Source organism: Neltuma alba, unplaced genomic scaffold (genome assembly GCF_004799145.2).
Source record: "Neltuma alba isolate B1F8T4 unplaced genomic scaffold, ASM479914v2 tig00012843_pilon, whole genome shotgun sequence".
In the NCBI taxonomy this organism is placed as follows: Eukaryota; Viridiplantae; Streptophyta; class Magnoliopsida; order Fabales; family Fabaceae; genus Neltuma; species Neltuma alba.
The window spans coordinates 523,438-547,398 of NW_021637231.1; the positions used below are offsets into that span (position 1 = coordinate 523,438).

A 23,961-nucleotide genomic window follows, 5' to 3' on the forward strand; every position below is an offset into this window, starting at 1 on the left:
TCTTATATTAAGTACCAGAAGAGTATATCATATCTCTTATAATTAACTAACTAACTTAATTTCTTTAATCTAATCAAATTAATTAAATAGATCTTACATTAAAAACTAAATGAGTATTAATTATAATACCATAGCCCAGATAACATTTCAGCCGATTATACAGTGCACCTAGAATCCGTTACTGTCAATTTTACTGACAGTAACGGATTCTGTCACTGACTTTCCAGGTGCTAATAATGTTATCATCTGTTAATGATTTAGTTCTTAGGAAGAAGCCCAAACGATATTGATCACATCGAAATATCCAAACGAACACAAGCGTGCTATTGATCACCACAATACGTATTCTAAGAAATACAAGAAGTTGAAAGATTTTGGAGCTAGGGAAACAATAAATACACGGAAATGATTTATTAAGGTAATCATTAATCTAATACATCCTTCTCTCACACGGATACGGTAACAAAATTTAATCTCCTGGCTGCAACCTACAAACAATGTGGCATGGACATAGGCTTAACCACCCAATTCCAAATCCGCTCCGCCCCCGCCCAAAAAAAATGAGAATAATAGGCCGCCAAAAAGGTATCAGTATTTCGCAAAATTGAACATTCAGCATCTCTTAGATGCCAATCTCACTCTTCTCCCTTCAATACAAAACTTTTACTCCCTTCCAGCTGCAAATGGAATTATAAACCATAAGTAATAGCCTGGCAGATAAAACATGAAATAACAATTGCGAATGCACTTGCAATCGCACATTCGTGATAGGAGCCAAGTACAATCACAAATATACCGGTATGCTTTAAATCAGACACATCCAGGACGCATCAGTAGCTATCAAGCTCAATAAAGCATCCAGCATTAAATAATTACGTCTCAAAAAGATTTAGTCGAAAAACTTGTAACAGAAATAATCCCAAATGCACCCTTTCACAAATTTAATAAATCAAAACAGGAAGAAAGATGAGTAATCGCATTCCCTCCCAGATGAAAGGCAATAGAATGGCGCAATAGTACCTACGATTAGACAAATATACCTTTTGCTTCAAGTAGGCAACTGCGTCTTTCTTGGAAGAGAAATCAGAGAAAACAGAAGATGAATGTTCATCAATAAGAACTTTAAGTTGTTTCAGTTTCAATGATTCTCCACGCACCTGGAATTAAGCCCTTAATCAGATAAGGTGGTTTTCACATTTAAAAAAAAAATATTTCAAAACCAGAAATAGATCTCACCCTCTGTAAAATCTGTTTACAAAGCTTTTTCAACTTCACTCTGGATCCATCAGTCTTTTCTTCCTTAATTATGTCACCATATTGTTTTTCTTGGGAAACTATATCAGCAGAATCATCATCATCACTGTCATTAAATGTGGTCTTTTTGCCCTCAAAGAAGCAGCCAGCAACTTTCTTGGGCCTGTCTTTGATCCCCAGTCCTTGCTTTCCAGTTGTGGATTTGTCCTGTCAATGTATAATCATTCGACATCAACTATTAGAATCTTTATGTTTGGCTGCTTAATTTATGCTAGAACACTGGAAATCAGAAATCAATCGGGCCTCAATAAAAATAATACTACCTCCGTTCGTAATTATAAAACCTCGTTTGTAGTGGTTGTAATTATAAGACTTCGTTTGTAATCTACAAACGAGGTCTTATCCGGAGGTAGTATATAGCAAGCAAGCAAACAAGATGGCAAGATAACATCCATACTTGGACCAGCTTGTAGAGCTTCTCTTGATCATCTTCATGAAATGCAGTTCTTTCAGTACTATTAGTGGTTTCAGATACGCAAACCCTTTTCCTTCTTGACTCTGCTCCAAGAAGACCCCCAGAGACAAATCCAAACTTGTGGCCCCACCAATCTGGAGGGATATCGCAAACTTTGATTTCTGTACCCATGAAATATCAACTAATTGAGAACTAAACAGAAATACATCTTTTTCCGAAACCCCTTACATATTACATCAGAAAAACAAAATGCGCTATTGGGAAAAAAAAAATTCACGGTTAAGAGCATCCTGGAAACACCATTTAATAACATAGAGTAGATTCAGATAAGCATCAAATTTGAACAACAGATATATTTAATAAATGCAGAGAATGGGAAAGCAATGCAAAGTGCAAGTGTATTGCCAAGAAATACCTAAACAGAATATAGATGGGAGAATGTACAATCAGTGCTACTTACTTCATGGTCAAGTTTTCCTTGCATGAACAAATTGATACCTAAAATTTCAAAAATGGAGAAACTTCTTCTGACTAAGTTTAAAAGTTCCACAAATATATACGAAACCATTTGTCAATTCTACTCAGAAGAAGCCTTTTTTTCCCGTCTTGGGAAGAAGCTTTATTGTCAGGGTAAACAATCTATATGAGAAGCTCATCAGTACAATATATGGCCTAAAAATATAACACAAAGACGGTGGGTGTACATGATCAGACCCATTCTAAACCCACCCAAACATGAGCGTGAGTGTGCATATGTGTACAGGCAAACACCCAGCATAGCTAAAAATTTCAAATGTAAAAAATTCACTTATTTCAAAATAGCCTGAAGAAAACATGAAAATATGAGGTTTTTCATGCCAGCCAGCGAATTATACAAATGTAAGCACAACGACATATGTGACATAAGAATTAATAATTTAATAATTTCAGTAGTAAAATGATTTTACAGCAACCGCTGATTATACCTTCTACTTGAAAACACTGACTGTCAGATGTCTTTGACGCTTCCAGCTCACCATCAGAATCATCATTGCATTTTGACACTTCACCTTTTTTAACCTGCCACACATATAGCAGAAGTAAATACACAGTGCCTAGTTTAAATCAAGCGAAAAGAGGAAGGGGGGGGGGAGCCTCAGAAAGTTAAAGATGATCACTAAAAGTCAATGAGGGAAAGATGATTGATTGATCCAACATTCCAGAAACCACCGAGTTTAGTAACTAAAATGCCACGATATGGTTTGGTTTGGCCCACAAAAAAAGGCATCAGAAACCAATGTCATTTTCTCGATTTTAAGCGGCTTTGGTGAACGAAGCATCTGATTACAGATGGAATATAAGCATATCATACTGATTTCACTATTTCCATGAATTTACAGAATCAAAAAGAATTAGCCACTGTTTTTTTTTTTTTTACCAAAAGAATAAGCCACTATAAAATTCGCTTGAAAAAGATATTCAACATTCATTGGACCAAATTGTGGCAATGCAACATCTCCTCTGCGAACCGAAGCAACTGAAAGCAATTGAAACAGATTCTAAACTCAAAAATTCATATCTTTACAATGAATGGCTTATCTATGTTTAGAACTCACAAGTATTCCTTCAAGATCCATCAGAGAATATTCAGAAACAAGCTTCCCCCTCTCTCTTCTCTTGTATCTAAAAATCAGGCAGTGCAATAATACTTTAATGACGACTAATGGTTAATTAGAAGAGCAAGCTAATATAAAATTTTGCAAGTTTAAAGGAAAATACACAGACCTTCCTTGAGGTCTAGTAGCTTTAGAAACTGTATCAGGATGATCACCAACGGCAGTAGTCTCAGTTTCCACCTTAGTGGTTTTTTTCTCTACGCCTGTAACATTACATATGCTGGCATATCATGATACAATGCGAAAAAAGAGATAAACTTGCTAGTAGCTATTGCAGTACGGTATAAAGCTGTACCTGTATCACTGGATTGCACTGCTTGCTTCAAATTATGCATACACATTAAAAATAGAGCTTCAGTGACTCGTGGTACAATGATTGATCAAATCACTAATGAAGAAATAAGTGTCAAGCGCAACATACCACTTTCAACCTCTTAAGAATATTATCAAATTGCGTAGTGTCAAATGCCCAGTTGTTTGGCTTCTCGACACCAATACCTGTCAAGAAAATTAGAACGTTAAACCATGCCAACGATCAACTCAATTCATTGTTCGTTGATCGACCCATAGGTGGCACAGGAAGTTGGAATAAACCAGCAGCACAGAATGTAAGAAATAATCATTGAGGAAGTTATCAAAAACAAACCAACAGTATCCTGCTTGTTTTGGACTCTAACATGTCCTTTGATCCCCTGCTTGTCTTTGCCTAGACCTTCTCCTTCTTCCCAGCCCTAGAATGTAAGAAAACAGCTAATCAAACCTAACAAGCTAAAAGAATAAATCCAAAATAATATCATAAAACAGACAAAGAGAGGCACCATTTGCTTCATGAGGCGGAAAGCCGCAGACTGCCTGGCGACACCAACATAACATACAGGAGATTCAGGTGCCGCCATGGCTTTTGGCTATGTTGCTGCTCTTCCTTCGTATGCCGCCTGATTCGACTGTTTTTCCTTACAAGTTCTCTGGGAATGTTCGAACACGAGGCGTCTAGAGGGTAGAAGAAACTAAAAAAATAGGAAGTAGAATCCTGTGCTCCCCATGCTAGGGTTTTCAGGAAGAATAATAGAATATCAACGGGTCCATTGGCCGTAGGTAGACCTCTCACGATCTGCCGTTGATATTTTAACGAATGGATACGATTGATCTTATTTGGCAATTACTTTTGCGAAAAATCTTTTTGGATCACATTTGTTAACTGGGGCCCAAAAAAGAGCAACACAGTGCGACACATTGGGAAATTATTCTAGGTGGGCTGGGTCCACCCCCACATATCAGCTCAAAAACAACAGAACTGTTTCTGAGCCTGAGTCGGAGTCCAGCCCAATACAATCACTTGGATCTTTATTCCCGCTCACGATAAAACAAATTAAATTTTGCCAGAGTTTATGGAAGAAAGCTAATTAATTTTTAAATCTTGACCCCGGAAGTATATTCAACTTACTTAAAATTTTATTTATAAAAAATTAAATTTAAATTTAAATATTCTTATACGGTCAAATTTTACCAAAAAAAGCCAATGCTATTAAAATTATTCTTGTTATTACTATTATTCCTATTATTGCATTAGTTTTCTCCAATATTCTATATTTATATTAAAAAACATTTTACATATAATTTGTTTAGGTATAATCACCCATATTAATATAAAATATATAGAAAAGTGATTTTATATACAATCTAGAATAGTACAGCTCAATCTATCGGGGAAAAAAAAATAGAATAGTACAGATCATGTTCAGCTTTGATGTAAATACCCATGGTGTCCTTTCAGTTTGCATTGAAAAAAAAAATAAAAGGTTAACATGAGAAAATATGGTTTAGCTCAAAAAAAAAAAAACATGAGAGGATATGGGAGCATCATTATATTTAGTAGAACGAATATATTTTAATCAAATTAACAATTATTTTATTTTTATTTTTACGCTGTTTTATCAAATATGTTTCTCTTTATAATAACAAGAACTAACTTTATCCTGGATTAATTCACGCAAATGCATTTCTTTGTTTGGTAATCAAGTTATAATTGGGATAAATAAGTAGGACTTAACACTAAATATATAATTGTCTAGCTTAATTCCACTGGCCAGCATCCCAACTAAGTTTGGTCCAGTAGTTATATATTATTATAAAAAATAAAAACTTGAAAAAGAATAGGATCATTTTAAAATTTTAGCACCAAATTTTAAACACATATCATAAATTATACTCATCCGATCCTTAATATAGGACATAATTTTTGAGTTGATTTTGGTTCTAAATATAAGACTCATTTCTCATATTTATCAATTTTCTCTAAATTACTCCTATGGATACTTCCTCAACCATAATCAAATAGAAGAGGGAGATAGGATATTGAGAAAGATGATTATGGTGTTTTAAGAAAAATGTGTCATTTTTTTTATAATTAACTAATTTTCCTAACTTCTTTAATCTAATCAAATTAGTTAAATGGGTCCTATATTAAAGACTGATGAGTAAATAATTATGTTTAACCAGCCAATCGATGAGATTTTGCAAATTCGTCCTCATCTTATGTCCGAATCTCATAGATAAGTATTGTACTTCTTTCTAAGTGTCATAGATAAGTATTGTACTTCTTTCGGTCCTACTTGCAATTACCACCGGAAGGGGAGAACTTTTCAAAGAATAATCTTTTAGCAGTGAAAGCTAAAAACATAAAGAAAAGCGCTGGTAATAATCTCGCTTGTAACTTTATTTTTCTGCCAATAAATCTTAATTATATGCTACAATAAAACTCATAAAATCATGAATTATAATTATAAAAAGGAGCCGGCGAAAAATTATATTACCGTCAGATTAAAAAGGACAAAAAACAAAACAATAATTCTCCTTCCAGTAAACGTAAGATGAGGGGAACTGGGTTACGACGGGGTTAGGATTTAGGATAGAAACAGTGGAGGCCTATATATGTATAAATGTGCACGTAATAAGTTCAATCTGGTATCTACGTGTAACAATCGCTTCCGGGGTGTGGCGCTCTGCTTTTCATTTCATCTCCTCGACACTGCGAATCTCTCTGTTTCTCTGAAATTTCGAGCAACACCCAATATTCCATGGGGTCTATACTCGGTAATTGGCCTTCATACGACCCTCATAACTTCAGTCAGCTCCGACCTTCCGATCCTTCTAGTCCCTCTGTGAGTATCTCATATTCTAGGAGGAACTTTTCCTTAAATTCCGTACTTTTCTACTTCATTGCTCATTGAAAAATCTGATCTTGTATCTTTCGATATTTTCCCCCTCAATTCCCCCGACCCTGCTGCTACATAACTCTTATTGCTTCGGAAATGGCTTTCCAAGCTAACTCGCGTCCGTGTCCCTGCGTTAGTGTGATTGTGTTTGTGTATGCGATCTCTGAATTCTCAAATCTGTTTCTTTTGATTTCACGGAGAAAAATCTTGTGTTAGTCTGTTAGTTGGATGCTTGTAATAGTTAGTGCTGCATTTTTTTGGGCGCTGGACGGAGATTGAACTCTTCACATTCGATGCTGTGTGCTGTGCAGCATTGTCATTGTGAAGATGCTTTTTCCATCACTTTTGCTTCTAGTTTTAATCAATTTCCTCTATATCGCTGCAACATTAATCGAAAGCAATATACTAGAATTAAACTTTTCCACAGCTTGGGATGATCTTTGATTGTTCTCTTATTTATTTGTTTCTCGCTTTGAAAGCAACACCATAAGTATTCATTGTGCTACAATTTCCCCCAATCTATTTCATTATCTTTTTACCCAGTTCTGATGATTATCGTAAAATCGCATTCTTCTCTTTGGCTCTGAACACGGCACTTCCTCTAAAGAAGAGACTGCTAAAATATTACAGCCATTGATTTAGTTGAATTCACTCATTCTATCCGTGGATTATAATTTTGAACTAAAAAAATATATGTTGTCGACCCAAAGTCTAAGTTCATAGTGTGGAATATAATGATGAATGGATATGTTGTTGTTAGAATTTATATTCTTTACCACATGCTATGAAGCATGGACGGTTCAAGGAAGGAGCCACATCCATGTCCAAAATGTGTCTGAGATCAACAATTGATACTGAATAAATGGAAGAAATGAAATATGATATCCCAACTTCGGAATGGTCCTCTGGAATAGAAGTTCCCCCCTTGGTGTTGACAGCTCTTTGATGTGTTCTTAACATGTTTTAACACCTATTTGTATCAACTAATAGGTGCTCATATCGTAGAATGACTATGCTATGTTGTGCCCTTGTATTTTGATGTCTTTGTTGCTATGTGCTTGTCTTTTAGTGTTTGCTTCACGTATTAAAAAACTTCTTCCTCATCAACTGATTGTCTTTGCTGTATTCCTGATATGATCTGTTTACCTCTCTTCTTTCATTTTCAGTATGCTCTCTATCCTTTAATTCCTGATAGACATTGAGACAATATCTTTATCTGAAGTTAATTCACTAGACTTCTGATGAAATTTAATTCTACACTTAGCTTAGGTACTTAAAAGTCATCAGAGTCTAATGGAGTGGGTTATGCAGCAATATTGTGAAATTAGTTTATAGCATATACAACTACTTCATACTTCTGAGTTTCCGTTATTTGGATGGGAGGGCCTTCATACTATTCAATAATTATGTTTCTATATAAATAAGAAACAACTCTAAATCCATTAAGTTTATAACGTCGTAGTGGGTTTCTATAACCTAAGAGTATTCATGGGATCTGTTAGGATTCCTGTGATAGGGAACTCGTAACTTATTGCACTTCAGCTGCCAACCACCTCCTTTTGAAGATTTTTGGGGTTGTGTTGCATGTATGAACTAAAGTGAAGACTGAACCATATGTATTGCCAATGATTACTAGCACTTCACTTAGGTTCACCTCAAATTTCTAAACACGGATTTAAAGCCAGTAATTTCTCTATCTGAATCTCAGGTTGGTGAAAATTTATGATAAAACATATTTGTGGGAATGCGTGATGAAAAACAAAGTTAGATATTTCATCAAAAATTAAAAATAAAATATATGTTATAAATGTTTACAGTCAACTACTCATTCTTGAGTACTGTAGAACTCATGTGGACTTCTCTATGTGAAGCTTGTTGTTCCGTCCGCATGTAAACTTGTACTGCTTACTTCCACTGGGAGGATCATTTCCACTTGCCTTGGACCTTCTGAAATTTGAATGAGTTTACATTTCCATAACATGACAACAAATATCAAGGATGGTTCTTATATTATGGTGTGGTTTAGATTTTCAAAGAAAGCATATTGAATCTTGGAACTGCCAAGAAGTGTCTATTTGTGGTAGTGAGTACCAGAATTTTAATTTGTTTGCCTTGGTGTCATGGCATGTCAGCACTGAGCATTTGCAAATTAAAGATTGTAGGATAAATTTGTTCAGTGCTTTGAGTTGATGAATGGCATTTATATCATTCGGAAAGTGATTTTATATCTTTTTTTTTTTTGGGGCAATAGAAAAGAAATAACAAGTTAGAACAAGTAAACCCAGGCCAAGAATCTGATTAAATCATTTCAAATGAGCATATTTAAGACAATTTTCTGATAAATGTTGCTACTTGTTATTCATAACCTGATTTTATGCTTTCTCTTCCTTATTAGTATATCTTGTTTTCATGCAGAAAATGGCACCTGCTACTTACCATCCGACTCACAGCAGGACCCTTCCGCCACCTGATCAAGGTATTGAGGATTGAGGAGAATTTACTCTTACCTATGGCTGCAGTGCTGCCTTGTTGGATCTATTTGATTGCTATCTGCTTAGAACATGTCCCTGTAATATAAATCTTTCCATCACCTACAGGGAGAATCTAAACTGAATGTACAGTGTGGACATATTACTTAAAAAGGGAAATGGGAAACATGGATTGAGAGGATTAGTCTTGATCCTGTATTGGTTGTTGGAGTAGACATGCATTCATTCTCACCAGTGTTATTGAGTTGAGGATTTGCTAACGATGTGAAAATTCATCTGGCAGTGATAACTACTGAAGCAAAAAACATCCTTCTAAGACATATTTACCAGCACGCGGAGGAGAAGGTTAGTCATGAATTTCAATAATTTTGATGCTGGTTGCGGTGCCCACACCCATACGCACTTCCTCACTCTTCAGAGATCTTATAGCTGCTCATGGTCATTTTCTCTGCAGTTGAAACCAAAACGAGCGGCATCAGATAATCTTTCACCAGAGCATGGATGCAAGCAACCGAGGTTTTCTACCTGATCATTCACACTGAGCAACCTTTCATGCAAGCTACATTGTTAAATATGTAATGCCGGTATGCACAGAACGAGTTTTGCATGTTTTTTGTTTGTAAACTACCAAGCCTCGTGCGCGCGCGCGCGCGCTTGGAATATGTAATTTGAAAGAGGGTCTTGTAAGTCGTAATGAACATGGCATATAGTGTGAATGAAATGATTGCGTATGCTTTCTGCGGAATATCTTCTGCATTATTTTGCCCTCGGCGGTCGCCCAGTCCACATAAAAATGATAGAAAGATGAAGGGACACATTATGTTCAGGATAATACAGAATGCATCCATGATTTGGCTGATCTTTTTTTTTTTTTTTTTCCCTTTTTGGTACTAATGGTTTAAACTTTAATACTTTCTACCTGGTCATCTTTTAAATAAAAAAAAAAAAATTGGGTCAAAGTTCTCTATTGTCTTTACTGGACCTTGTTTATGTAAATCAGCTATCAGCCTCGGGTCATATTTTTAATGCTGAATTGTAGGGCTGAGCAATGGGCGGGGTGGGCTAGCCCGAAGGTTAACCCATAGCCCGCCCATTTATGAATAAACGGGCATGGGCTAACCCATAACTCGGTAGTAGCCCATTTAGCCCGTATTAAATGGGTTACGGGACAGCCCGTTTAGGCTGACCGGGTTACGGGGTAACCCATTTATTTTTCTATTTTTTTGTAATTTTTTTAGCATAGTTATTTTGTACATGTAACCTTATGAAGCTGTCAATAAATTTTACATACCAAATAACAAATCAAATATAAAATAATATCACATAATATCAACCATATTCAATAACACAACATCACTTAGAGTCACAAACAATCAAAGTTTGATAAAATCATAAAAGTAGTCACTAATCATAAAAAGTCTCATAAACTTTAAAAGTTCCAACTTCTACTTAAAGGATAAAATAAAAGTTTAGACAGGCATAAAAGTTTGATAAAAAATGAATGAGAAACAATATTGTCAATTAAATGAAGAATAAAAATATTTATAAAAAAATTAAAACTTAAACGGGCGGGTATAGGCAGCCCAATACCTTACCCATAGCCCAACCCGTTTAATGTGCTACCCTACCCATTTAAGCCCGCCCGTTTATAATCCCTTATTTGGGCTAATTGGGCGGGCTTAAACGGACAAAAATTTCATGGGCCACGGGCGGGCTGACGGGTAATGGGTTTGTTGCTCACCCTTACTGAATTGTCACTGGCTGCTATGCCCTGAGGGCGAAGGATATCATGAAACTTAGCCGCCTGTAGCTTCACTTTTCCGGCTGTAGGTAAGACCAATAATCAAATCGAGCTATTGGATACCTTTAACTAGGGTTGGCTAAATCTGCAATAAGCTGAATGAGCAAAAGCTGTGTTGTGCGGAAAAAAATGGAAAATTATGACTAAGACTAAGTGCTTCGAAAATATTTTTATAATGAAGACGCCAGAGAAAGTTATATTTATTAATAGTAAAATGATAAGAAAGTCTAATCTTACTCGTCCCAAAACTTCCTGAAAAATAATCCTTTTATATGATATTGGTCAAAGGGAAAAATCTTCGAAGGGGAATATGCTTCTGCACCATACAAGTCAATTTTGACTAGGCTGTAAATTACGTATCTAAATGAGAAAATATAAGGAAGTAAAATTAAGGAACGGACAAAACGAGAATCATGCACACAAATTTGAAAAAGGGGAAATTTTGAAGGCGTTCAATGAATAGTGTCTACACCGGCAACGAACATTGAACAACAGGAGAGCGAAGACCACATAGCCGCTAGCCAGAGTGTATCCGCCAGCCTGCCTGAATTCTGTTGTCCTCCGACCTGTCTGAAGGCATTCGTTTTGTTTCAGTCTTTGCTAAACTCAGAGGCAACGACCATGGCAGCGTCTTCCTTAACGACATCTTCTATCCTCTTCACGAGAAGCACAACTGCCGGAAAATCGTGTACTTCGTATGCCTCCTCGTCTTCTTTTGCTCAGATCAAAATCAATTCCGTTCCGCGGAAATTTCATATCAGGGCAACAACTTCGCCTGCACCTACCGTTTCGCCGACTGCGACCACCTCCGTTGAGGTCGATGCATCTCCACCCTCAGCCACTCCTTCCAAACCCTTACCCTTTCGGGTTGGTCATGGATTCGATCTCCATCGGCTAGAGCCTGGTTACCCCTTAATTATCGGGGGAATTAACGTGCCTCACGAAAGAGGGTGCGAGGCTCATTCTGATGGTAATTACATTACGATTCGCTGACTTTTTATCTTCAAGTCTCGTTTCTGTGGCTTATTCCATCTGGTTGTTGAGAAAGCTTGGAATGGATTTGTCAAATAAAAATTTATTAGAAAATCTGGGTTGAATTCTCCTTAATTTGTTTCCTAAAAATAAATTAAATTAACGAAATGGTTCTGTTACGTATGATTGGTTTCGTTGCTTGTTCGCTGTAGGAGATGTGCTGCTTCACTGTGTGGTCGATGCGATCTTGGGGGCTCTTGGTCTGCCTGATATAGGGCAGATATTTCCGGACTCAGATCCGAAGTGGAAGGGTTGTGACTCCTCTGTCTTCATCAAAGAATCTGTGAGTATATGCTATTTCCATGACTGTCTCACACTACGTATGATCCTCCAGTGATTCCCCCCCCCCCTCCTCGTGTCATGCAAGTGTTCGTAGTCTTTTTGGAACAAAAGATTAACAAAAATTATTCGCGACTCTAGTTGGAAGAGTATTTCAATGGTGACTTTGGAGGCAATACGTGGACTTTGTAAATCCCAACAAGTTGGTTGTGTAGAATTAAAGCTTGATAGTTTCTAAAGGTGTAATCTTCTTATTTCTGGTCCCCATTTATACCTTTAGTACTACTGTTCAGTTTGTCTTGATGTCAGTCTGGCTTTCCCTGCTCCCTGCCGTGGCTAGTTAGATAACATCTTTGCAGAAAGGAAGATAGATAGATTAACGAATAAAAGTCAGATCCTTCCAAGTGTGAATCTGAAAAAAAGGGGGATTTTGTTAATTTATATAGGGTTTAACTTTATGAGGTGCGTTAGTGCCTCGTCAGGATGCTGATCAGAATCATGTATTTGTCGATACAGGGCTTCTTGGGTAAATACACAGGATCGTTTTGTGTCCGGATGATCATTTCTCGGTCACCGTTTGCTCACATTTGTTTTGGTGAAAAACTGTAACTTCAAGCATGTTTAATATGCTGAAGTTGAGTTTGTATGTGCATTATGATTGGTGTAGAATGAAGCCTGTGTTTTCGCTGTATGCCTTTACCTTCAACGAAAGTTGGTGACAGAGAAAGCGTTTTACCGTGGATATTTGTTTAGCCTTGTCTAATCTTGGTGTCGTCTGGTCCTCTACAGGTGAGACTTATGCATGAAGCAGGTTACGAGATTGGAAATTTGGACGCAACATTGATACTTCAAAGACCAAAACTAAGCCCACACAAAGAGGCCATCAAGGCCAACTTATCTGCGCTGCTTGGAGCTGATCCTTCTGTGGTAAATATCAAAGCGAAGACTCATGAAAAAGTTGACAGCCTTGGCGAGAATAGAAGCATAGCAGCTCACACAGTGGTCCTTCTGATGAAGAAGTAAAAGAAGCTGGAAATAGTATTGGAAGGAAAATAAGAGTTCATACTTAATAAACATTGTTATGAAATCTATGAATCGTTGCTTGATTAGGATTTTTGGTTTTACTGCTTATACAGATCAAATCGCCAGGCCTGCATAATATTTGGTTTGAATGACTGGTTCTGTCCTTCTCATGACATGCGTGAAGAATGAATGATTTTTTTTTTCCGGTACAAGAGAATGAATATTATCAATGAGTTAATTTTCAAAACCTGCCAAGAACTGGTCGCTGTCTTTCATTTTTCTTGTGAAATGATCACGCACTTCCAATAATATAACCTAGAGCACCTGGAATGATATTATGTATATACTGGGAATTATAGACGGTCAGAAGAATGAAATCAACCAAAACTAAACAGGGAAATAAGCAAAACACTATGGATATCAGTTTTCTCAGCTCATTATCATATTGAGGAAGTATTACACAGGGATATCTATATCTAAGCTCAAAAAATAACCTTTTGACATTGTGATCCAAGTTCAGCATTAAATTGATGGAACACAGAAAGAGTCTCGGTAAGCACACATCATACTTTTGCCAGAGTGGTGCTGACACACCATCTAAGAAGCATTCAAGTACAATTAAAAAAAGGGTATCCAATGCCATCTTTTAGTAATCTTATGGTTAAAACTTCAAAAAGCGTATTAGGTAGGTGGGGTTAAAAGTCGGAGGAGTGATAACTGATAATTGGTAGGATTTTTGCATTCTTCTATTATCAGCTGTTCTGTTTTCAACTTGAACAAAGCACACAGTAATGCCGACTACTTCAGCCATGGCTGCAGGATTATGTCTCTGAGTTCTGACACATGCCACATGACATAGCAGTACATGGCCATACTCAGAAGCTCCATTGCTGAGATCATAATTGAATCAACAAATCTGAGATGGTCAACAGTAAGAAGAGGCGGGTTTTTCTATAATCCATGTTCAGGTTTCACCATTTTAACCTGAAAGTCAAACTTGTATGCTCGCAGGCTAACCAAAGATGAACCTGTCAAGTGTTGGGTTCAAGACTACAGAGGCTGCCGGGACCAGATATTCTGCACATATTGCATTTGTTATGCAAATGGTAGAGCCGGCTCATGGTCTCATCTTCCAACAATTCTTTACTATCATTAATGCTAACATTCCTTTTTTTTTTTTTTGGGGGTCAAACTATCATTAATTCGTAGTAGTTGAAACTTGAAACTCGTTTTAAAAAAATATCACGTACCCAATAGGGAAGCGTATACTCGTTCGCAATGTCTAACTCGACGACTTCCTTAGTTGTCCCCCCTTCAGTCAACATCAATTCATTGTATTGACTTTTCGCCCCCCACGATATAACGCAATGTGCGAAAGTGTCATGAAGCTTCACTTCTGCTCTCGCAAGGATCATCTTCTTCATGCATGACATCGTTGAACTAGACATGTCTTTTTATGAACAAGTGAAAATGAAAAGACATCACAAAAATTTTTCACCGCTATTTTTTTTTTTCCTCTCGTCAAAACATGTGCAGGAATGAAAACTGAAAAGTTAAAAGGGGGAAAAATTCTAGCCTCCGCGTATATTTTTGTTTTTATGCTAATTTTCATTCTCGCGGGCTAAGTAGAAAGTGATAGTGTTTGACTGTCTATACTTACGCTGCACGTTGGGGTTGGAATTTCAAAGGGAAGAACTTGGACCAAAAAGATGTTTTCAACCTTCAACATAAACTTGTCTAAACTCTATTTCAGTGTGGAATATTGCCAGACAAAGGTGGTCCAATTTGGGGTTTGGACTTTGGGCATGGAACGGTTGAGTAATTAAAACCAAGGCTTTACCCGAAATGTTATTTTCTCACTGACCCGTTTGAAACTTGACAATTATTCCCCCACTTGTTAATCATGCACTTTTTTTTACCCGTTATACGTAATCAACTGAACTCATCATTTTCATCTCTATAAAGTACTATTCTTTGATCATATATATTCATTGCTGTGAATTAGATTAAATGAAGCAGTCTTGAAAGGTTTGGACCCGGCACTGCACCAAATCGAAATGCAGTCAAATTCTGCAATCTATATGGATAGTATATTAATGAAACAAAATCTGAAATCAGGCCAGAAGGCATGTCGGTTGCATTGAACAATTCTAGATTCATGGAAGTGGAAAAGGGTATCATATTTTTGAATAAGCCATCAGATTATATATATGCACATTTATCAAGGATAATCACATGCTTAAATGCTTAATTATGTTATCAAGCTCATATTTCTTTGCGGCCATCTATTTGAAGTTCTGAACTTTAACTAACCAAGGCACATGAAAATTGAAAGTAAGAATTGGCTGTTACAAATTCAACTCTATCGGCTCTTTATCCCTTATCTCTCATTTCAGAATTCTTAGATAAAAACAAAAAAATTATTTTCTTGGTGATTCATTGCCGTGTGACAACCTGCGAGCAGCTGAGCAACACATCAGTATTGCCCCCACGAGCTCACCTACTTATTAAGAAAGCAAAAGTACAAGAACATTGAAATAATTTGCCCAAAAATTGTCTATTTGTCCCTGAAATGCATGACAATAGTATTTTGAAATTAGTTTAACTCAACTAATGTTTCATCAAGCAAAACATCGAAGCTAGACTTGCCCAAATAATTAATACAAAAAAACACAACTATGCGATCTTCATTGTTATCGTAAAGGTTAGCAATCAAATCAGAGAGGTCTACAGAATCAGCTCAAAGTGGGATACAGCAGAGTGATGACGATAAGGGATGATACAGAGCAGGATTTTTAATGGAACACAGAGGGATAAATGAGGCCACAAATAACGTGTTGCCTCCACAAAGGACAAGTGTCATTGATTCATTGGTCGGAACTTGACAACACAACAGCCTTCTGTGGAATTACAAGCCAGTGCTAACGTGTTTGACACCCGTCTTTCCCACGAACCTTCACTTAGACTTTGTAAATTCTGTCGGAGAACAATCTACATATAAGGAAGGCCATAGCAGATGTTGTGGTTCAAGCTACACACTCACTTTGTAATCAATTCTTAGTTTCGTCCCTTCACACAGCCCCTTCTCTTTCTCTTACCCTCTTTCTCTCTGACTTGGGTTTCATTAACTTCAAACACATTTCTAACTAGTTTGGATCTTGGAAGAACAATATACGATGTTGTCGAAGATTGCGATCGGTGATGGACACGGCGAACACTCCCCATACTTTGATGGCTGGAAGGCTTATGAAAACAATCCGTTTCATCCTTCCGACAATCTTAATGGGGTTATTCAGATGGGTCTGGCTGAGAATCAGGTATGTGTGAATTTATACAACGTATTAATGAGTTGAAACTTGTTTTAATTTAACGCAGAAACTAATATATTTTCATCTCTGGCAGCTCACATCTGATGTGATTGAAGAGTGGGTAACGAAAAACCCAGAGGCCAGTATTTGCACCCCAGAAGGAGTCCGAGATTTCATGGCCATATCTAACTTTCAGGATTATCATGGCTTGCCAGAGTTCAGAAACGTGAGTGAAAATAGAAGCTTACTAATTCAGTGTTTGATTAATTTAGAAAAAACTAAAGTGTGAAACAAGTTGATTCTGATTTTCCGCCAACTAACAAGGAAACGAATTAATATGCACAGGCTGTGGCTAAGTTCATGGCAAGAGCAAGAGGAAACAGAGTCACATTCGAGCCTGATCGTATAGTTATGAGTGGTGGGGCAACTGGAGCACACGAAGTCACAGCTTTCTGTTTGGCAGATCCTGGAGATGCTTTCTTGGTACCCACTCCTTATTATCCAGGGTATAATTACGCGCCACCTTCCACCTTATCTTTCTAATTTATCATAATTAAATGAAAGATTCTAAAGTGGGTTGGCCTAGGCCTACCACTTCCTTTTTTGAATGAAAAGTCATTGACGTTTTCCACTCTGACTAACTTTAATAATATTTTTTTTCTTAATGATACAGTTTTGATAGGGACCTTAGATGGAGAACAGGACTTCAACTTGTCCCCGTTGTCTGCGAAAGTTCAAACGATTTCAAATTGACAACGAAAGCCTTAGAAGATGCGTATGAGAAAGCCACAGAGGATAACATCAAAATAAAGGGCTTGCTTATTACTAATCCCTCAAATCCATTGGGGACTATCATGGACAGTGAAACATTGAAAAGTGTGGTCAAATTCATCAATGAAAAGAACATCCACCTCGTATGTGACGAAATCTATGCTGGCACAGTTTTTGCCGAGCCCGGTTTCACAAGCATCGCTGAGATTATAGAGGAACAAGACGTGGAATGTAACAGAAACCTCATCCACATCGTTTACAGCCTTTCAAAGGATCTTGGAGTTCCTGGGTTTAGAGTCGGCATCATTTATTCATACAATGATGACGTTGTGAACTGTGCTCGCAAAATGTCCAGCTTTGGATTAGTTTCCACACAAACCCAGAATCTTCTTGCGTCAATGCTATCTGATGATGAGTTTGTGGATCGATTTCTCACAGAGAGCGCGAGCAGGCTTGTCAAAAGATACAGACTTTTCACAAGAGGACTTGGCCAAGTTGGCATAAAGTGCTTGCAGAGCAATGCTGGTTTGTTTCTGTGGATGGATTTGCGCCATCTTCTGAAGAAACAGACGACTGAAGCAGAAATGGAGCTGTGGAAAACGATCATTCATGAAGTGAAGATCAATGTTTCACCTGGTTCTTCATTTCATTGCTGCGAACCTGGGTGGTTCAGAGTATGCTATGCTAATATGGATGATTTCGCAGTGGAAGTCGCTTTGACAAGAATCCGAACTTTTGTGCTTCAAAACACAGAAACAAAGGTACCTGCAAAGAAACTGTGCTCGCAGAGCAGCTTAAAATTACGATTAAGCTTTAAATCGAGGAACATGGATGACATGATGATGTCACCTCACTCGCCTTTACCTCAATCGCCTTTGGTCAAAGCCACCATGTGAAGTAACATTCTGGGCACTATTTGAAGATTTATTTGGTTCGTTGGTTTTTAAGTGTACATTAGAAGAATTATGATTGTTTGTTTCACAACAATAAGAGGGCATTCCTGTAACTGTGTCACTATTGGATGCCCTGATGATCGTAGCTTCTGTGTCTTAGGCATTCTTTCTTTTTTCTTTTTTCACTTTCGGAATGATGGGTTCTTGGTGAGTGAAAGAAGTTCATGCAGTCTTGGTTCAGAAGAATTGTAAAACTGAAACATTGTTTGAAGAATTGTAATAAAACATCTTCATTTTTTTTTTTCCTAATACCTCTCTTGCCTGCTTCAACACTGTAAAATGGTTACCCTGGAGATTATTAGTTCAATGTAAAACTCAAATGAAACTGAAGAGAATCACTTTTTTTTTTAAAAAAAAAAAAATACAAGGAATATATATTAAATAACAAACTTGCTGACCCCGTGAATCCTTGTTTCTGGGCTTGGACGGTTTTAATTCTTAATATAAAACTTAATTGATGAGTTGATTTTGATCCTAAATATAAGACCTGTTTAATATATTTATTAATTTTTTTTAATTATCTCTATAAATACTCCCTCAACCATATTCAAATAAAAGAGGGAGCGAGGATATTAAAGAACATAATTATAGTGTTTTAAGAAAAACATATCATATTTCTTATAATTAACTAACTTATATAACTTTTTTAATCTAATCAAATTAGTTAAATAAATCTTATATTAAGTACCGGAGAAATAATAATTAGTATTCATTCCACGTGGACATGGTCGGTGCCCTGACACAGGATTCTCAGGGGAGCATCAAATATGTATCTTTGTTTTTGGTCGGCAATATGAAATATGGAAGTAGATTTGATGAAGAAGGTGGATTCTGCCAACTGCATAACCGCAGGCTCCTAAGATTTGTCGATTTAAAGGAAGGAAATCGGATTGCTTTACTGAATAGTGATTCGGCACAAGCTGTCCATTTGGCGCCTAAGGATAATAATGCTGCTCTTCAATCTTCATGGATGTTATCCTGTTCGTGCGGCTTACAGAGAATTATAAGCTTATAATTGGATAATTATTTTAAGAAATTATTTTTAAGCAGTTAAATAAGTGGAAAAAAGTTTTTTAAGAAATTATTTTTCATTTCAAGAGTTTAGCATGACATGAGTACTTACTTAAATACCCAAACATAGCCTTCAAAGACTACTAGTTACTAGTAATTAGCAAGTCATGTGCCTCAGCACCATGTCGCAATAAAAATAAGAGGAATGGAGTCTAAATATTTATATAAAAAAACCATTATTGTTAATAATGAAGAATTTCATATATTTTAAATAATTAAAATTTACTATTATACTTGATAAAATTATCGTTTGTATTTTTACGTTACCATTCATTTTTTTAAAAAATGATAATAATTTTTGTAATATTTAAAATATCAGAGCAATTATTTTAAAAAATGAGTGATGATTTAATGTTAGTTTTTTCGGAAAAAATCGGGGAAAAGCTCGCCATTAAAAATTTTATTAGCAAGAAGGGCCTAATTAATTTTCATACATAAAAAATATGAGTACTCTATAAATTATGTACACACAAAATACCAGCACTCTGACTTAGATTATTCTCACAAAATAAAAATAAAAATCATTCGAAACTTTTATCCAATTTTTCTTTGTTTTTTCCTATATCATGAGTGAGCAAAATAGCCAAAAATACTACATACTTACTTAGGAAAAATGACAAATAAAGAGGTTGAAAAATATAATATTCCAAATCAGGCACCTAATAGTTAAAAATAACAGAGATTGAAGTGATACTTGATCTGGTATTTTGTAGATATAGTTAAATGACTAAAACACTCTTATATCAAAAAGTTTATGAATAAGTTTTGAACTAGCAATGACAAGTGTTTGATAGCAAATAACAAGAAATATACTGACAATGACAAGTTTGATAGCTTTTTTTTCAAATATGATACAATGATATTTTAGTCATTTAACTATATTTACAAAATACCAGATTAGGCAACATTTCCTTCTCTGTCGTATTTAACTCTTATGTGCCCAAATTGGGAAATGATAATTTTAGGGTTCTTTTTCTAGAATTTTTCTAATTACTAAAAACGAAATTGGCAAATTATTTTTTGCATTATGAACGAAGTCTGCTTGCCTTTATCAATGAAGAAAGTCTACTTGTTTTATTTGAAGGAAACATCAATTTCTTGAAAAAAATAATAAATTTTTTCAAAAAAAAAAAGTGTAATAAATATATTATGATAAGAAATTTCTCCCTTCTTTGTTCACGCATACCAAATATGAGGAAGCGGTGGGGGAAAGGCTCTTACGTACATTCGGAATTTGGGATTTTATAACAAATAACAAAGAAGTGAAGAACATAAAACTGTTTCATTGGGAGCTGATCCTGCTTTCTTGTTAGTGAAGCAATCACTTTTGTCGTTTGATCTTCGGACAATTACCCATTGTCGTTCATATAACCAAATCTAAGGATAAGCATGATGCACTATAGCAAATGACTTACTTTAAACAACCACAGATTAGTTAGATAATATTGCTTCAAAAACAAATTAAAAAAATAACATCATTCGGCATATATATATATATATATATATATCCTCAGCTTTTTCAGTTAAGAAAAATTAGTATTACAGTACTTATTTTAACAGATTTTGAATCAGATCCCTCTAGTTTCCCCCCCCCCCTTTATGGGATCCATATATCACATTAAATGGGCAAGTCCTTACGTTAAAACTGCTCTCAACTCCGTTAATATGGCGTGACACGGCATTGAAAATGCCACTCTGGAGTTTGGACTTGCTTTCTCTTTCTTTCCTGTAAAAGCCTATGGCTCTCCGGCCACCGCACCAGTCTGACATTGACGAGAAGAAGAAAAGACTCTTTAAACTGCATTTACCTCTCCATCAGCATCAGTTTCCGCGGTGGCAACTAAGCTTGCCTATTCTTTATCTCTTTCATTAGAGACACGTGTTCTAAATATAAGACTTTTTTCGTAGTATAAATTACATTATGAAAAGGGTCTTGTATTTAGAACCTAAGGAGTAACATTCAAAACCAGTCATTGAAGAAGTTGAAAAAAAAGAAAGAAAGAAACAAACATCTCCACATCTGATGTGCTGCTGCTGGATCGGCTCGAGATCTAAGTGGTTAAAATGCCTTTAATATCATCGTGCTGTAGGAATGTGTTTATATATATACATACATATATATATATATATATCCACACATATACCATTATTTCAAATATATGCCTTATTTTGTGGCTAAGCCTGAATCTGAATTAAATACTCCAATGGCAATATGAGAGGCTCATGATGATTACCAGAAGCTTCTAAAAACGATGTATTATATGTTAAGCAAATTTTTTAAATAAAAAATTAAGGTAGTCTTCATTAAATTTTTTCGAAAAGAATATGCAGCCGCATATAATGAAATTTGTCATATTAAGTGGATTTCCTCTTGCAAAGTTGCCATGGTTGGGACAAACTCAACTGCCACCGCCGCCGGAAAAGGAAGTAAGGAACATCACTGGAATCTCCGATGACCACTGCCAAACCCCATTATTCACATGACTTTATCCTAAATCCCCATCAGCATAGAAGAAAGAGACCTTTCTTCTCCTCGTCGGCGTCAGACTGGTGTGGTTGGCCCTGAGGGATGAGAGAGAGCCACAAGCTTTTGCAGGGAAGGAAGAGAAAGCAAGTCCCCATGCAGCCTTTTCGTTTCGATGCCATGTCATGGAGTCGAGTGTAGTTTTAACAGAAGAACCTGCACTAAAAAAAAAAAAAAAAAAAAAGAGAAGGATGCTAAAAAAAGGTGGAACCTCGAACGATGTAATTCAAATTTTGTCAAAACTATGAGAAATAAAATAATAAAAAAAGTATTTAGGTAAAAATAAAATCACAGTTTCAAAAGTAATTTTAGGATATACAAGATAAGATAAATATGTAAGAAAAATTTTATTTCAGTGTGCATGAAATTCTTTTTTAAGTGTTTTTAATTGCTACCAAACACCTTTTAAACGGCTTCGCTTTGCAAGTGGGTTTATTTTTACTGCGAGCTGCTAATTAAACTAGTGAAAGAAGACAAAAGTTAAGATATCATATCTGACATCACCAATCATAATATAATATCAACTTTTTAGGCGATCGAATATATAATACGGATGGCATATTAATATATTATTGATGAAATCATTTCATCATAATCACTAGATGGTGACACGCTTATTTATTTATTTATCTGTGAGCGAAAAAAATAAAACAAAAAGGAAAAAGAGGCGTATAATTGGCGACATGCATACATACACACACATATATCTGTTAGGCACTACAATATTTTGGAATATGGCTGGACTTGTCTGTGATAATCTTCATCTGCAACTCTAAAAGTAAAAGCCATCATATAAAATGATTGGATCCCCTCCAACGCCTCTCTTATTTTGGCCCTCAAAACTAATCAGTTTGTTCTGGCATAAGCAGTTTGCCAACTTCAACCCTCCACACACGCAACAAGGAATTTTTCAAAAAAAAAAAAACATACATATAAGGATTTCTTTTTTGACCAGCACATATTAGGATATTTTACTCCTCCGGTCCTTCATATATGATTTAATTGTCAAGTTAATTTTGGTCTTAAATATAAGATCTATTTCTCATAGTTATCAATTTTTCCTATACTATTCTTACGAATACTCCCTCAACCATAATTAAATAAGTGAGGGAGGAAGGATATTAAGAAAGAGAATTATGGTATTTTAGAAAAAATATATCATATTTCTTATTATTAACTAACTTATTTACCTTCCTTAATCTAATCAAATTAGTTAAATACATTTTATATTAAGGACCGGAGGAGTACTTCGTAGTTTTAATGGGACATAAAATTGATAGATACAGAATTCGAAAATTTGGTAAAAAATCCTTGATTAGAAAATTAATTACGGAAAGGGTTCAAAAATCCAAATGCAACATTGTGTAAACATATCTTTAAACCTATAAGAAACAGAAAACATTTGCACATAACAAAAAATATGTTATACACATTTTTAAAAAAACCCGCATCGGTTAAAAGCCTAGATTTATAGATACTGCAATTAAATTTCTTATCATGAACTTTTCACCAATTTTTTTTGTTTGTTAGGATTTCGGAATTTTTGATCAATCAAAATGGACTCGTTCACATTGAAAGGGTCAAAGGAACGGTAAAAGGTAATAATGTTCTTGATTTGCACCTTACAATATTAGAATTTCACCTTTTTTTAATATGTAAGCCCCTAATGGTAATGTTTTATTGGCAGCTACGCAGTACAAGTCAAGAGTCTTGCTGTACGCAAGACTTACTGCTCATGGCAATTATAATTTGCACATATTTGGATTTGATTCGTCTGTTTTACCCGCCCACTATTACCTACTACTTTACCCATTCAAACTTTCTTTGAATCAGTCTTAGAAAAATCATACCATGAATTTTTTCTTTTTAAAAAAAGATTGGTTTTAAAGTTTCGCCGCTTTTCATCCCAAAATTGAGCATTCTGCTGTGAATAAATAAGAGAGGCTGCTTCCAATCTAGTTGGGATGTAATACTCCTCCGGTCCTAAATATAAGATCTTTTTCATAGTATAATTTTCATTATGAAATGGGTCTTGTATTTAGAACTAAAGGAGTATTATACTTTTAACTAAGATACCATATACAAAATTACTTATGATAATAATATCACTT

The 23,961-nt window shown here is 35.7% G+C and overlaps 4 protein-coding genes across 5 annotated transcripts; 3 read left to right on the forward strand and 1 right to left on the reverse strand.

The window, feature by feature from the left end:
* Positions 1-293: 293 nt before the first annotated feature.
* Positions 294-7,622, reverse strand: LOC114731720 (G patch domain-containing protein 4). 2 transcript variants are annotated; one of them, XM_028918962.1, is made up of 14 exons: positions 7,611-7,622; positions 6,664-6,667; positions 6,417-6,422; positions 4,203-4,248; positions 4,031-4,115; positions 3,806-3,882; positions 3,680-3,704; positions 3,494-3,587; positions 3,325-3,391; positions 2,695-2,788; positions 1,712-1,890; positions 1,237-1,461; positions 1,041-1,157; positions 294-677 (listed from the first exon to the last, which is right to left on the reverse strand). In XM_028918962.1, exons 4-14 carry the CDS (start codon positions 4,212-4,214, stop codon positions 636-638), a joined length of 1,017 nt encoding a protein of 338 aa, XP_028774795.1. In that variant the 5' UTR covers positions 4,215-4,248; positions 6,417-6,422; positions 6,664-6,667; positions 7,611-7,622; the 3' UTR covers positions 294-635. The 2 variants fall into 2 exon arrangements, with proteins under 2 accessions (XP_028774795.1, XP_028774794.1); XM_028918961.1 differs by lacking the exons at positions 6,417-6,422; positions 6,664-6,667; positions 7,611-7,622 and having other exon boundaries at positions 4,203-4,343.
* Positions 6,417-9,949, forward strand: LOC114731722 (DET1- and DDB1-associated protein 1). The gene is made up of 4 exons (XM_028918964.1): positions 6,417-6,545; positions 9,015-9,075; positions 9,372-9,433; positions 9,543-9,949. The coding sequence occupies exons 1-4, from the start codon at positions 6,462-6,464 to the stop codon at positions 9,615-9,617; spliced, it is 282 nt and encodes a 93-aa protein (XP_028774797.1). The 5' UTR covers positions 6,417-6,461; the 3' UTR covers positions 9,618-9,949.
* Positions 9,950-11,304: 1,355 nt separating this feature from the next.
* Positions 11,305-13,435, forward strand: LOC114731721 (2-C-methyl-D-erythritol 2,4-cyclodiphosphate synthase, chloroplastic). Its single transcript, XM_028918963.1, has 3 exons — positions 11,305-11,859; positions 12,074-12,204; positions 12,990-13,435. Exons 1-3 carry the CDS (start codon positions 11,511-11,513, stop codon positions 13,221-13,223), a joined length of 714 nt encoding a protein of 237 aa, XP_028774796.1. The 5' UTR covers positions 11,305-11,510; the 3' UTR covers positions 13,224-13,435.
* A 2,852-nt stretch (positions 13,436-16,287) lies between these two features.
* Positions 16,288-18,247, forward strand: LOC114731718 (1-aminocyclopropane-1-carboxylate synthase). Its single transcript, XM_028918958.1, has 4 exons — positions 16,288-16,540; positions 16,626-16,757; positions 16,877-17,037; positions 17,205-18,247. The coding sequence occupies exons 1-4, from the start codon at positions 16,400-16,402 to the stop codon at positions 18,196-18,198; spliced, it is 1,428 nt and encodes a 475-aa protein (XP_028774791.1). The 5' UTR covers positions 16,288-16,399; the 3' UTR covers positions 18,199-18,247.
* Positions 18,248-23,961: the final 5,714 nt, after the last annotated feature.